Below are 16,545 nucleotides of genomic sequence, written 5' to 3'. Positions count from 1 at the left end.
TTGGATCCAATTTCCTTCTTTCTCTTTCTAATCTATTTTGCACGAATATTAATCAATTATTAGGCCCTTTTGATTGATTAAAATTGATTGGAAATCACGTCTTTGATTAAAAACTAATTTTTCACACTTATAATAATTTATTCATATTTAAATGAATTAAAATTCAAATAAATAAGATAAATTTTATAAAAATAAAATAATTAGTTTAAAGATAATTATAAGGCCCATAGACATGTTTGAAATCCATATTTTAGGCCCAATAGTTCAAAACATCAAACTTCACCACTTTGCATTAGGTGCATTTTCTCAAAATCGACCAACTTGTGCAAGCCATAACTCCTTTGATTGTTATCATATGAATGTGTTCTAGGAATTTTTGGAAATCCCAAGATGTCCTCTATAAGCCACTTTGGAACTCTTTTTGCATTTGAGGATTTTATCTTGATGATATTGGTCCTGACAAAAAACAGCTTTTTTGAGCTTCTAGCAGGACCTGTAATGTTTTGGCTCATATCTCTTAAATGATGCATTTCTTGGTCTTGGGCCCAACATCAAAGTTGTAGAGAATTGAAGTTACTTGAGAATTAGCTTTGGTTGTGGAATTTCTGATAAAATATGAGAGACATATGGCCAGTCAAAGTTTTGTTTACTTTTAGTTCAAAATCCTAATTTAGAAACTTGGAGTTTTGTTGATTTCTGAGCTTTCCTTGATGAATCATGATCAACTCTTGATAAAATGATGAATATAACTTCAAAATGTTGATGTTAACCAAAAATCAGGAGTTTTGACTGTAAGTTGACCATAGTTGACTTTTAGGTCAAATCAGCCGACTGTTGATCATTTGAACCATTGACTGAACAAACTTGTGAATTAGAGCTCGAAACTTGGCATGAGGATACTTTGAGGCATATGAGATGCTATGAAGTCCACTTGAGGTATCAGAACCTGATTTTACCTTGAGAGAAGCAAAACCCTAGTTGTGGGTTGATTGCCTAGGAGACAGGTAAGTGTGTCCAATTCTTGCATAGTCTTGAGCAATTGAAAGTCATGTAAGTCTGAGGAGACTGCTTGAGCCAAGATATCTTGAAATATGATGGACAAATTTTGGGGTATGACACTTATTATCATACGTTTCTTTATATTGTTATGATATATCACCTATTCTGTTTAATTGTTACCCTTATGTTGGTAATGTGTAGGTGAGGGTGGGAATAGACTGGGCCGAGCTAGGCTTTGTCACGCCTGAGCCTGGCCTGTCAAAAATTCCAAAGCCAAAGCCTGGCCTGTGGCCTATCAAAGGCTTACTTTTAGGCCTAAGTCTGATCTTTTCGAAGGCCTGTTTCGCCTAAGAGCCTACATAAAATCCTATTTTACTTGAGCATTTGTAAATAAGAAACTTAACTAATGTTTAAATAGACTAAAAAATTAAAAGATCAACAAGACTAAATGCTTATTGGCGTTGACTTATTCAAGTTTACCGATTAACAAATTTTTTTTGATATTATTTGTTTGAGAGAACTTAAGAAAACAATTTATGACATTGTTCATAAAGTTTTTGCAGCTAATTTTCATCCATTTATCAAAATGACTAAGCTTGATTTTTGTATTTTAATTTAAAGTATGAATACAATATTATAATTTTAATTAAATTATTCATATATATATATATATATATATATATATATATATATATATATATATATATATATATATATATATATATATATATATATATATATTTAAATAGGCCAACATACTAGACTTAAGAGGCTTTTTGTATGGCCTGTGGCCTAGTCTTTTTAGCTAAATAGGCTTTTAAAAAAGCCTAGGCTTTTTCTATTTGAAAAGAAAGTCTGGCCTGGCCTGGGCCTATGTAGGTTAGGCCGTAGGCCCCTGTTAGTCGGCCTGGCCTTTTCCCACCCCTACGTGTAGGTGATCAGGAGTGAAGGATGTTTACCTTCAGTTAGTTTGAGTCGGCGTCGTTGCTCTGATACATAACACTAGGGGGGATGAATGCTAATTTTTTTATTTGCTGGATTTTGAATAACTATTAAGGCCTTCTCAAATACTGATGTTGGAAATTGTTGAATTAAGTTGTCATGTTAGTGTTTAATTGAATTATGAATATTTTCCGCTGCGTAATAAAAGATATTTTGAAGATTATGTTGTTTTGATCGGTTTATCTGACTTAAATGTGTTAAGTATTCGTTAATAATTGTGAGAAAATGTTTATGTTTTTGAAGAATGTGACATCCTAGTTTTGTGATGAATACTTTGAATGAAATTTTGAACTCTGATTTTATTATTATTTGTCGGGGTAAATTAGGGTGTTACATTAGTGGTATCAGAGCAGGTCGGTCCGTCCGGCCATGTTATCGAGTCAGTAGTGTTGTCTGACAATCGAGTATTGTCTAGTTAGCTTTTTAACCGTTGTTTGTTGTATGGTGTGAAGCAGAAGATGGCTGGAAGGAACGATGCTGCTGCCTTAGAAGCGATGGCTCAGGCTATGCAGAATCAGCCTAACGCTGGTGCGAATGGTGAATCTCGTAGTTTGGCGAATTTCCAGAGGGATAATCCTTCTACCTTTAAGGGCAAGTATGATCCCTATGGGGCGCTAGCTTGGATCAAGGAGATATAAAGGATTTTCCAAGTGATGGACAACTTTGTAGCATAGAAGGTGCGATATGGTACCCATATGTCGGCGGTTGAAGCTGGTGATTGGTGGCTAGTGACTCATTAAAGGTTGGAGGCTGTAGGTGAAGTTATCACTTGGGGTGTGATCTGTAGGGAGTTTCTGAGGAGGTAATATCCTGAGGTTGTTCGCGGGAAGAAGGAGATCAAATTTCTCGAACTGAAGCAGGCAAATTTGTCAATTACGGAGTATGCTGCTAGGTTTGTGGAACTGGAAAAGTTCTATCCTCATTATAACGAGGCTACTGCTGAGTTTTCCAAGTGTATCAAATTTGAGAACAGGTTACACCGTGAGATCAAGAAGGCAATTGGATACCAGAAGATTCGTAATTTTCCGTATTTGGTGTATAGTTGCAGAATTTATGAGTAGGACAATAATACTCATTATAAGATTATAAGTGACAAGAGGGGTAAGCACCAACAAAATCGTGGGAAGCCTTATGATGCTCCAACTGGTAAGGGCAAACAGAAATTTGTTGAGGGTAAGAAGACTGTTGGGGGAGACGCTCCTACTAGTATTATATGTTTCAAATATGGGAAGCCATGTCATAAAAGTAATGCATGTACTAGAGAGGTAAAGATGTGTTTCTATTGCGGAAAGTCGGGCTCGAAGTAGCTGGTTGTAAGCACAAAGAGGTTATTTGCTTCAACTGTGGCGAAGAAGGACATATTAGTACTCAGTGCCAGAAACCGAAGAAAGCATCGTCTGGTGGGAAGGTGTTTGCTTTAGCAGGAACTCAGACAGCTAACGAAGACAGACTGATCTGAGGTACATGTTTCATTAATAGTACTCCCTTAATTACTATTATTGATATTGGTGCTACTCATTGTTTTAATGCTGCTAAAAGTGTAAAAGAGTTGGGTCTTGTGTTGTCTTATATGAATGGAGAGATGGTCGTCGATATTCCAGCTAAGGGATCAGTGACTACTTCTCTAGTGTGTTTGAAGTGTCCCTTGTCGATCTTCGGCAAAGAATTTGCTGTTGATTTAGTTTGTTTGTCGTTGATTGGATTGGATGTGATCTTGGGTAAGAACTGGTTGAAATGTAAATATGTTCATATTATTTGCTTGACAATTGCGAGAATTGGTGCAAGATGAAGCTCTGGTTTTGTCATTGATAGAGTCATTATCTGTTGAGAATCAGGCTACAATAGGTGAATTGTAGGTGGTACATGAATTTCCTGAAGTTTTTCCTGATGTACCGCCAGAAAGAGAAGTTGAATTTGCTATTTATCTTGTTCCTGGTACCAAACCTGTTTCCACGGCACCATACAGGATGTGAACATTTGAGTTGGCAGATTTAAAATAGCAACTAGAGGATTTATTGGAGAAGAAGTTCGTGAGACCAAGTGTATCTCCTTGGGGATAGATGACTTGATGGATCAATTGGTGGGTGCATGTGTGTTTAGCCAGATTGACTTAAGATCGTGTTATCACCATATTAGAGTGAAAGATGGAGATATTGAGAAAACAGATTTCATAACCCAATACGGGCATTATGAATATTCGGGGATTCCTTTCGGTGTTACTAACGTGCCAGGTGTGTTTATGGAATATATGAACTACATATTTCATACTTATTTAGATTGGTTTGTGGTGGTATTTATTGACGATATTCTGATTTATTCTAAGTCGGAAAAAAGACCATGCCAAACATTTGAGGATAGTATTTCAGGTTTTGAAAGGGAATAAGTTATATGCAAATCTTTCCAAATGTGAGTTTTTGTTAGAGAAGGTTTGTTTTCTTGGTCATGTCATTTTAGGTAGTGGAATTACTATGGATCCATCCAAAGTAGATGCAGTGTTGTAGTGGGAAGCTCCAAAATTGGTTACAGAGATTAGAACATTTTTGGGTTTGGCTGGTTATTATAGGATATTTATCGAAGGCTTTTCTAAGTTAGCACTTCCATTGACGCATCTGACTTGCAAAGGTAAAGAGTTTGTGTGGGATGTTCAATGTGGAGAGAGTTTTACTGAGTTGAAGAAGAGGTTGACGATGGCTCCGATATTGATATTACCTAATCCTGAAGAATCTTTTGTTTTGTATTGTGATGCTTCTAAATTGGGCTTAGTTAGTGTGCTTATGCATAACGATAAGGTAGTAGCTTATGTGTCGAGACAATTGAGGATTCATGAAAGGAATTATCCTACGAATGATTTGAAACTAGCCGCAGTAGTATTCGTGTTGAAAATTTGGAGGCATTATCTTTATGGTTCTATATTTAAAATGTTCAACGACCATACAAGTTTGAAATATTTGTTTGATCAGAAGAAGTTGAGTATGATGCAACACAGGTGGTTAGAATTGTTAAAAGACTACGACTTTGGCTTGAATTATCATCCGGGTAAAGCTAATGTTGTAGCCTATACTTTGAGTCGGAAGACATTGCATATGTCAACAATGATGGTTAGGGAATTGGAATTAATTGAATAATTCAAAGACTTGAGTTTAGTTTGCGAGAGGACACCGCAAAGTTTTATGTTGGGAATGCTGAAAACTAATAGTGATTTCTTAACTAGAATTAAGGAATCCTAAAAGTTGGAGGTGACATTAGTAGATATGATGGTTAGAGTTAATCAATCAAAAGATGGTGACTTTAGAATGGATGCACAAGATGTGCTGAGGTTTTGTGGTAGAATTTGTATTCCAGATGATGCCAATATGAAGAAGACGATTCTTGAAGAAGGAGACCAAAGCAGTTTGTGTATTCATCCTAGGGCTACTAAGATGTATCAAGATTTGAAGAAATTATTTTTGTGGACTGGGTTGAAGCTTGATGTAGCATAATTCGTGTATGCGTGTTTGACTTGTCAAAAGTCATAGGTTAACCATCAAAGACCTGCAGGATTAATACAACCGTTAGACATTCCGGAATGGAAATGGGATAGTATATACATGGATTTTGTGACGGGGCTGCCCAGTACTCCCAAAGGACGTGATACAATTTGGGTGATTTTTAATCGGTTGACGAAATCAGCTCATTTTGCTCCGATTAATATCAGTTTTCCTGTGCCAAAGTTGGCGGAGATTTATATCCGTGTGATTGTAAAGCTTCATGGTGTTCCGTCAAGTATTATCTCAGATAGAGATCAGAGTTTTACCTTTAAGTTTTGGAAAACTTTGCATGATGCTTTGGGCTCTAAAGGTTGAGTTCTGCGTATCATCCATAAACAAATGGTCAAACGGAGAGGACTATTCAATAATTAGAGGACTTGCTGAGAGCTTGTGTTCTTGAGCAGGGAGGTTCATGGGATACTTACCTTCCACTAATATAATTCACTTATAATAACAGTTTCCATTCTAGTATTGGAATGGCTCATTTTGAAGCTTTGTATGGTCAGAGGTGTAGAACTCTGTTGTGTTGGTATGAATCTAGTGAAAGTGTAGTTCTTGGACATTAAATTGTTCGACAGACTATCGAAAAGGTGAAACTAATCAGAGAGAAGATGAAATCTTCCCAGAGCAGGCCAAAAGTTACCATGATAAGAGGAGGAAAAATCTTGAATTTCAAGCGAGAGACCATGTATTTTTGAGAGTCACTCTAATGACAAGTGTGGGTCGTGCGTTGAAGTCGAGGAAGTTGACGTCTCGATTTATCGGTCCATAGCAAATTTCTAAAAAGGTGGGGGCTGTTGCATATAGAGTGGCTTTGCCACCTAATCTTTCGAATTTGCATGATGTGTTTCATGTTTCGCAACTCCGAAAGTATATTTTAGATCCCTCTCATGTGATTCTGATGGACGATGTGCAAGTGAGAGATAATCTTATAGCTGAGACGGTACCTGTACGGATCGAGGATTGTCAAGTAAAGAAGATGAGGGGCAAGGAAATTTCTCTAGTAAAGCTTGTTTGGGGAGGAGTTGTTGGGGATAATGCGACGTGGGAATTAGAAAGTAAGATGCGAGAGTCGTATCCAGAGATGTTTGCATCAAGTAAATTTTCGAGGACGAAAATATTTTAAGTGGGGGAGAATTGTAAAGCCCGTTTAATTTTATTTCATTATTTAATTAATTGTTTTTGAATTATTTGATAGATTTGTGATTTATTTATGGATTTGTGTTGCTGGAGTATGTATGTCTAAAAGTGTTGAAACCTGAGGTTATGGTTAGACATTAGAGGTTATGATATTTCATTAGAAGAGAAATAACTATAATAATAATAGAATAAATTATTATATAATTAGTTGGACCTATGTTGTGTTCGTATGAGAAATAGTGAGGGTGTTATTGTTAAGCCCATTAGTGAGATAGAAGTTAGTAAGGGGTTAATTAAAAATAAGAGAGAAAAAGAGAATTGAGAAGAAAAATTAGAGAACATGAAAAGAGAAGTTATCGTAGAATATGAGAAGAGGCACAAAGAGGCTAGGGCAAGGAATCTATTGTAAGAGTAGAGAATCACCAATCCAAGGTAAGGATGGGGTTCTAACTCTATAAGGTTGGGTATGATGATTGGTAAATATGAATGGGGTTTTGGTTCTATGTAGATATTCTTAGGTTTTGAATGGGAATTTCATAGAGTTGATGATTGATGTATGTTTGATGACAATTTCCTGTTGCCATGTGTTGTATATGTGTTGTATTGCTTCTAATTCATGAAATTTGGTCTTGTTGTTGGTTTTCGCAAACTTTTGTGTTTTGACCATAAATTCAGTGTCGAAAGTGACGTCGTAGAATTGCGTTTTTATGATCCTAATAGATGTTATATGAATAGAGGAACATGATTATATGACTCTTTCGTAAAACATGACTGTTTAAGATGGATTTTTGGTGGAAAAGTGGCTTGGGCAGTAACTGGCCGTAGCATAATTTTTCTGCATAGTCAATAGTCTACTTAGCAAGCTAAGGGCGCTTAGCGAGCCCTGGAAAAAAGCTTTATATTTTTGAAAACATAATTAGGTCTTGGACAATAGTGATTTCTCATGCGTTTTAGTGAATTTTCTGTAATTGACTGGAATCCTTTGAATGATCTTTGAGTCGAGTTTTGATGAAAACCGAATACTTGAATTTTCTAAGTTATGCATTGTAATGGATATTTATTTGAGAAAGACATTGTAACCTTGTTTGTTGATTGTTATTTGAAATTGTATGATGTGGCTGTATGATGACGATAAGGTGATGGCCTATATTGGTGTTTGTAGAAGGCTTATGCCTTGTGGTTGCATAACTGTATCGTTGCATGTCGGTGTCACACACATTGCATTGTTGAGGGCTTAAGCTCTGTTGTTGGCATGGATTAGTGAATCGTTGAAGGCTTATGCCTTGTTGTTGCCTCTATTTATTGGCATTATGTTGAGTGCTTATGCCATGTTGGTATCATATGCATTTTAGTCGGTGTTGGTCTCATTGCATTTTATAACCAATGATATGATGATGAGTTGTTTGTTGTTGTATACTTGTATGTTACTTGTTGATAGATGATGATGATGATGATTTTGTTAAGTTGGTGATTTGCATTTGTTGAATTAAGTTGTCATGTTGGTTTTTAATTGAATTATGAATATTTTTTGCTGCGTAATAAAAGATGTTTTGAATACTGTGTTGTTTTGATCGGTTCATCCGACCTAAATGTGTTATGTATCTATTAATATTTGCGACCAAATGTTTATGTTTTTGAAGAATGTGACATTCTAGTTTTTTGACGAATACTTTTAATGAAATTTTGCACTATGATTTTATTATTATTTGCTGTGGTAAATTAGAGTGTTACAAATAGCTTTGGTCAGTTTTCCTTAATTTCAACATACTTTTGACCATGTTCAACATACCTCGATTTCTCCTCTCAGCTATACGATTATGCTGAAGAGTATAAGGTTTAATGACCTCATGTTCTTGTTATATGCAAATTCAATGCTCATTAAAGGAAAGACATTCAGGAGATAAAGGATTTATTTTTGTGAGGAAAGACGGACTTCGATGAAGCCTGAAAACATTTTCGACAAGATATTTGGCAAAGAGCTAGTCACGCTGATAAGCTTATGTTCTATCTGGGATTTAGAAATATTTTAAGTAAATCGGACTTGGAGTTCGACAGAGAGGATTTCGAAATAGGCCAATAACGATATTTTGACCTTATCAATTCCTTGAGAAGGACGCGTGGAGGTTTGCAAGAGACGAAGCACATGCATAAGGAAACGTGCCATCTTCAGAGTAAAAGACCACTAAAGCAATTTTATTTACATTTAAAGCAATTTTCTTTTCAATTTATCTTCCTTCGCCATTTACCTTTACAAACAAGCCTTTTAGAGTCATACATTTTTATCTTTAAGATTGTCTTTACATTTAGCGTCTAGAAAACCTAAATAAATACATAAACACTGTACACATATGTCCTAGGATCAATCTAGTCGATCCTGCGAGTAACCGAAATATCAAATTTGGAGGACTAGCGCTTGTTTACCAATATCAAGGGTAAACAAATTGGCACGCCCAGTGGGACTCTTTGTGTCCGGTGCGAAATTTTAAATTTTTATGTTTAGTTTGGTAGTTCTACAAATTAACTTCCTCTCAGACTTTGTTGTATGATATTGAGGAGTGGTATAGTATCCAAAAATAACAAACCCATACCTAGAAGGAAATACGTTAGAAGGATGGTCAATCCACCAACTAACAATGTAGAACAACTTCCCCTTTCGACAGGGGAAAATGCGACCGTAGCGACTGTGTCCGAAGCAATACCCTCCACAGTGAATACGAAGACAATATCGTCGAATGCATAAAGTGGACGAATATTATTCCCCATTCAAATGTAGGTTCAACCGGTGACTTCAAGACCAGTGGGAAATAATAATGTTAGGCCGCCTTATGTGACTGGATTCACAATTCCATTGAATAGTCACGAACAACCATATGGCATGCCAACTTCCATGATGACAAAATTAAACAATAATGTATCAACATTTGATTAACCAAAGGAGAGAATGTTTTCTCCATTAAAAGGATCGGGTTTGGAAGTAAATAACTTGGGTCTAAATATCCAACCCCCAGGGGCAGGATTCTTTGCCCAACTTCCCTCGTTTACAAATCATTCTTCGGTAGTTTTGAGGCAGCAAATGGATGAAAGTAACCATGAAATGGTTAACATGCTTACCCAACACATGTGTACAAATTTCAACCCTTTGATACAAAATACCACCCAAACTAATCAGTAATTGGCAGCTCAATGACGCGAATTGTAGATTTCATTGGCGCTCCCCAAGCGCCAATTTGACAATCCCGTCGAGAATGGATGGTAAAAAACCAAGGAGACACCCTAGAAGAGGATCCAATAATTAATCAGACCCAACAATTTGTACCCAATGTGGTAAAAGTAGATCAGGGTCAACACGGTGAACCCCATAGGGTCGAACCACAAGTGCCTAGGGAGAGAGAAGCCTCAAGGGTAGTTATGGTCAATTGAAACCAAGATGCTGACAAAGTCATTCATCGTGTTAGAAATGTTGGTGTCGCATGAGAAAATAACTTGGCAGCCATGGTTGAAAGCATTATGGCACAATATGGGGTAAATATAGGCCTTCGGATACCAAATTATATATCCCCTTTGTCTGAATATGTTTTGCAGGTTGAACTTCCTAAGGGATGGAAAGTCCCAAAGTTTACAAAATTCTCTGGTGACACCGGTGAATCAATTTTCGAACATATAGTTAGGTATCTAACTAAGGCTCGAGATATTGCAAACAATGAAAACTTAAGAATAATATATTCCCTAGTAGCCTAACTGATAATGCTTTCACGTGGTTCACCACACTCCTAGCAAATTCCATCTATGATTTGAATCGCTCAGAAAGATTGTTCCATGAACAATTCTACACGGGGCAATCGAAAATTAGTCTTAAAGAATTGGCTAGCATTAAGCGCAAGTTTAGTGAGCCAATAGATGATTATCTCAATAGTTTTCGTTTATTAAAGGCAAGATGGTTCACACAAGTTCTTGAACATGAGCTAATCGAAATGGCAGCGGGCGGTTTAGACTATAGACACCCAAAACCTAAGAGACATGTCCTAACTAGAAGACAGAGTTCGATAAGTAGAACGGTTGAAAGTTGAAAAAGGTTGGAGCAAGTAAAAACAATATGAGAGAAAGTGTAGCCTACATCGAAATGGACGAGATGAATAAGAAGTATTTAGTGATCCCATAGGTTTCGATGAAGGCGGAATTGATTTGGCGGAATTGAAACAAGGGCCTCCTTACTCTTACAAAATGCGTGCACCTTCGAATGCAAAGAATCTCGTCCAACCAGAAAAGTGATAAGTTCCCTAAGAGAACATACACCTTTGACGTAACAAAGTGGATGAGATCTTTGACTTACTAGTCAAAGACGGTCAAATGATAGTGCCACCTGGTGCTAAAATAACACCGTTAGAACAACAAAAGAAAATAGGGTTTTGTAAATATCATAATTTATTGGCGAAAAGACCTCACAATGTTTTCCTTTCAGGGATCTTTTCAAAACGCCATCAAGGACGGAAGACTAAAATTTGGCGAGAAGGAAAAAATCTCAAATGAAGATCGACTCCAATCCTTTATAACTAGCAGATGCTCACTATACTAAGCCTACTAAAGTCAGCATGGTTGAGGCCACTGAGGGCCTCAGGGTTTGACTACAGAAATTCAGGATCATTGATCCCAATATGGTCTCTTTAAGCGAGGAAGGTGAAGAGTCGAATCAACAAAAGGAATACCAGTTGCAAATTGCTTATCCTAAGGAGGATGAAAACTTGGTGGAGTTCTTACACATATTCCAGAAGAAAAAACAAAAATAATGATATGCTCAAGGTGTGGTAGTGTCTATGATAGAAAGACTGCATAAAACATTAAGAGGATTCAGATCACCAATCGAAGGTGCAACTGGAGGGACACTAAGAATCCTTACGTCTTCGACAAGAGGGGAGTCACTTGGAAGCAGCAACAAGGAGGCCAAAGTCTCCGCCCAAACAAACATGCTTCCTTCAAGCCTATCGCTAATGCACCTAGAGATAAGTGGGTGAGGCATGTAGAGAGGAAAGATTAGGCTCAACAAAAGTGGAAGAGCTTCGACATTGGCAGAGGTACCTTCGTGGCTTACAAGAAGGAATTTCAGGTGACCAAATAACATGTTTACAAGTCGAGTAATTACAAAGGAAAAAACCCGGTGTTTCGATCCCAATGGACGAGATACCAGAGGAGGAAGCAGGCAGAAAAGGAAGAAGTCGATAATGGAATAGCCAAATCCATCACGAATCAACCCCAATTAAAAGAGGTTGAAGAGAAGAAACAAGTGGGGAGGAATTTGTTCTCTCGAAAAGGTAAGAAGCCTAAAGAGAAGGTGCTAGAGCATCTTCCAAAAGATGATATCCTTATAGACGGCTTGGAATCAGGTTTTGGGTCATCTTTAGGTATAAATTGTAATGTAGTATCTATTTTACCCATTGAATATGATTAAGAACCGAGGTCGAAGAGACCGAGGAAGCAGATGAGGCAGAAATGGCCAAGCATAGGTCAATATGTTACTACATACTGAATAACAGCTGTGTGGAGGAGCAATATTCCTTCTTTGAACGACCGGACGAAGGTATGAAGAACCATTTGAAACCCTTGTTCATCAGGGGAAAAGTGGAAAACATCGGAGTAAATAAAATTCAGGTGGATGGGGGAGCGACAATAAATTTGATGTTGCGGTTTATGTTGAAGAGAATAGGAATGTTTAACACTGACCTTAAGCCCCACAACATGGTCTTGTCGAACTACGAAGATATTATTGGTCACAACCTAGGGGTGATCCAAGAAGACATGACTTTTGGTTCTATCACTAGGCCAACCATGTTCATGGTCATAGCTTCAAGGGCCAACTACAACTTACTTTTGAGCTGTGAATGGATTCACGGAATAAGGGTAGTACCTTATTCGCTCCACCAGAGGGAGGATAACATCGTTGAGAATGTCAAAGATGACCAAATTTATTACATGCGGAAGTTAACCAGATAGACAGACGCCATTTTTATAGGAATCTAGGAAACATGGCACCCTGCAACCCGATTGGATTCTAGTATATGCCTTCAACAAGGCACTTTACTTCCTAAACCTCCACCCATCCCATGATTTCCAATGGGACGGAGAGATAGTGGGAGAGGAAGACAAAGTAGAAGGGGTGTCGGGACTCCAACCTTTAGGTTGGGATGATAAGGAAGGTGACTATGTCTGAGTCAAAGACTCTGTAAAGGATTTCAGCTTATATGGCCGAAAACAAACTAAAAGCAGGTTTGGAGGTCGAAGTTAAGTACATGGTTGTCGAAGCCAGAGAACAGGAAATTCATCTTGAGGGGCCTGGGAAAGATTTTAAACTGGAGCTCCCTAATAAGAGACAAGGCGAGATGATAAGCTAGAGGCTCAACTCCATCTATAATGACGAGCCTTTGAGTTTTGAAAAGGATCCCACAGCACAAAACATCAAAGTGTTGGCGTGGGATCCTCTAGAGGAAATCGACTTTGGAGATGGATCAAACAAAAGTCCGACATATATCAGCGCCAACCTCAGCCCAGAACTCAAAGTCGAAGTAATCCAACTGGTGAAAGGAGTACAAAGATTGATTTGTAGGGGAATACAATGAGATTCCTGTTTTAAGCAGGGATCTAATGGAACTAAATGTTCCTATAAAGCATGGGAAGAAGCCAATGAAGAAAACTCCAAAACGCTTTGCAACAGAGGTCATGTTAAAGATAAAAGAAGAGATCGAGAGGCTTCTCAAATGCAAGTTCATCCGCACAACGAGGTATGTCGAATGAATTGCTAATATAGTTCCAGTTATTAAAAAAAATAGAACTTTGAGTGTTTGCATTGATTTGAAAGACCTAATTGCAGCAACCCCAAAGGATGAATATCCAATGCTAGTGGCAAAAATGCTTGTCGATGCACCCGTTGGCTTTGAGTATCTTAGTATGCTAGATGATTACTCTGGCTACAATCAACTCTTCATTGCTGACGAAGATGTCCCTAAAACAGCATTTTGATGCCCAAGAGCCTAAGGCACCTATGGGTGCGTGGTTATTCCTTTTGGTTTAAAAAATGTTGGGGCAACTTATCAAAGAGAAATAAATTCAATTTTCCATGACTTTATTGAGAGTTTTATGCAGATTTATATTGATGACATTGTTGTTAAGTCTGTATCAGGAAAAATTCACACATAGCATCTTCGACAATCATTCGAAAGGATGAGAAAAAATGTATTGAAAATGAATCCTCTTAAGTGTGCTTTTTGTGTGGAGGCAGGGGATATTCTAGGCTTTGTGGTTTATAAAAGGGGGTCGAAATCAACCAAAATAAGACCAAGGCAATAATGGAGGTGAAAGCGTCATCGACAAATAAGGAGTTACAGGATTTGTTGGGAAAAATTAACTTCTTGAGGAGGTTTTTTAAAAACAAGATTCATTCTGCATCTAGCCTTAAGCTTTGATGATAACTTTACATGTTATCTTAAATAACAATTGTATAAATTAACGGTTTTTTTCTAGTGTGTGGCTTTTGCCTTGCAGGTTCTGACTTTGGTAAGAAGTCTTGTGACGTCATCAGGTTCTGAACTCAACACTCTAGAAGAATACTAGTGTTGTGTCACAATGAAAGTCAATATTATGGAATTCTACTTTTGGAACGGTTCTAAGGAAAGTTAGTACAAGAGCTTCTAATCGTGACTTTATAAGGAAGCTTTGAAGGCATTCTAAAGGTTTTCTTATGTGTCCCATGTTCTAAAGGTGCTGAAGACGAGGTTCTGCTGAACAAGTTCTAAAGATCTGAAGACATCTCTTCTAAAGACCAAGTGCTAAAGACTCTGAAGACAAGGTTCTGCTGAACATGTTCTGAAGACTCAAATACTTAGGTTATGAAGACTCAAGTTTTGATCATCTACAACATGCTTCAATCAACATACAATCAGAAGCCTCTGAAGACTTAGAAGATCAATAATAGCTTGCGTCTGATGGTGAGCATAAAATTACTAATGTAAACTGTGACCTCTACTCTTATAGGGTGGCGTAAGGACAATCTAATATGTAGTGGTTATCTACCATTCGCACCGTGACTGTTGGAGACTTTGCAGTTGTACTTTGTATTCCCTATTCCTCCAATGGATCTATCCTTCTCTATAAAGGAAGCCATTGGAAGAATTTGAAATCAACGAATCAGTTATACAAAACTACACCAAAGTACTGCAAAAACTCTTTTGAGAAAATATTTGTATAGTTTTGTATTTTTGCAAGGAGCTTTTGTTCATATCTTGCTTTCAATACTTTTATGTTTTTGTACTTAAACATTGTGTAATATACTTATTAGAAGCATCTTTATATACCCACTTGCAATAAATGTTGGTTGATAGATGCCTTGGGGGACTAAGTATTAGTTATAATTCTCAAGAAGACTTTGACTATGGTCATAGTGGTTTCACGATAAGGATCACCTGAACTTGTTGGGGGTTGTCAGTAGGTTTGATCATTAGCTTATTGTGGTTTTCTGTAATCGTTGTATTATAGTGGATTAAGTCCTTGTTGATAAGGTGAAATCATCTTGGCGGAAGAACTGGAGTAACTTCGTTAACAGTGAACCAGGATAAAAATAACCGTGTCATTTATTTTTATTCACTTGTTAACCTTGTGTTTTGAGTTATGAAAAATATTATATTTGGTGAAACCAAATTCAAACCCCCATTTCTTATGTTTCTCGTACCTTCAATTGGCATCAGAGCTCCGGTTCTGGTTTTTCACACTTAATTGTGTTAGATAAAGATCCTGACGAGTTTAAAAAATACTATGGTTGATCCACCACCACCTGCACTAGTTATCAATGAAAGAGAACACTACAATGCTAAACCTCCAATCTTTGATGGATAAATATTTAGCTTAGTTCCACGATTTTTGTAATTGGCATAATTTTGCTAAAACAAGGTTCTTATCTGATGTTGTAACATCTGGTCCTACTGTCATAACAGGTTCAACTGTTATGTGTTTTGATAGATATTCTGCCAAATGTTGTGACATCCTAAACTACAACATCCTGATAGTCAGAGTGATTTTTTATCCTTGAAAGATTTAATTGAAAAAAATGAGAATATGGAATATTCATATATACATTACAGGCGCAGACAATCAAGAATTGTTTAGGACAAATACATATTAGTCTCTATTTTTAGAAAAAGAAATTTTGAGATTTCTTTTAGAAAACTAAGATTTAATTTGATTTGATTTATTCATAATTTGAGAAAAGATCTTGCAGCTATTTTAGAAAGGAGAAGAATGGATTTATTTTAAAGTCCAAGCCCATATTGCAAGAGTCTATAAAAAGGAACTTGGGAAACCTAGTTTTGCAAGCAATCACATAAGGGAAACTGTGGGTGCAATAAGGGTTGTTGTTTAGGGAGTCTCTCAGGTTTTCATGTGTTCTTTTATTTTAAGTCAATCATGTATCTTCTGATATATTGAGGTGGATGTGTGTTATCACTCTTGAAGCTTTTAAGCAAGAGAGTTGAGTATTGTTCTTGATGAAAGCCTTTAAGCAAGATCAAGTATTGCTCTTAGTTAGGGTGCTTAATTAAGTATTTTTATTGGAAAGTGTAATATTTTTTTTGGGTTCCCTTGGTCATAAGGTGTGTGACTGTTATTGAACTAATACCTCTAATAGTGGATTTCCTTCTTGGCTTGGTAGCCCCCATATTAGGTGTTGTTGCACTGAACTGGGTTAATAATTTCTGTGTATTCTTTATCTTTCTGCATTAAGTTTTTCAATTTGATAATTGTGCTGTAAGTCAGCAGATGTTATAACATATGTCTTCACTTTTTATGTTTTTAGGACATCTATCTTGACATCTATTGTAAGTCTCGGAATTTCAATTGG

The 16,545-nt window shown here is 36.9% G+C and overlaps 1 protein-coding gene across 1 annotated transcript; it reads left to right on the top strand.

Moving 5' to 3' along the window:
- Window positions 1-5,588: 5,588 nt before the first annotated feature.
- Window positions 5,589-6,734, top strand: LOC131649681 (uncharacterized). Its single transcript, XM_058919433.1, has 4 exons — window positions 5,589-5,838; window positions 6,107-6,216; window positions 6,316-6,625; window positions 6,727-6,734. The coding sequence occupies exons 1-4, from the start codon at window positions 5,589-5,591 to the stop codon at window positions 6,732-6,734; spliced, it is 678 nt and encodes a 225-aa protein (XP_058775416.1).
- Window positions 6,735-16,545: the final 9,811 nt, after the last annotated feature.

The sequence above is a fragment of the Vicia villosa genome, linkage group LG2, assembly GCF_029867415.1.
Source record: "Vicia villosa cultivar HV-30 ecotype Madison, WI linkage group LG2, Vvil1.0, whole genome shotgun sequence".
NCBI classification, from domain to species: domain Eukaryota; kingdom Viridiplantae; phylum Streptophyta; class Magnoliopsida; order Fabales; family Fabaceae; genus Vicia; species Vicia villosa.
This window is presented reverse-complemented; position numbering and strand designations above follow the sequence as displayed.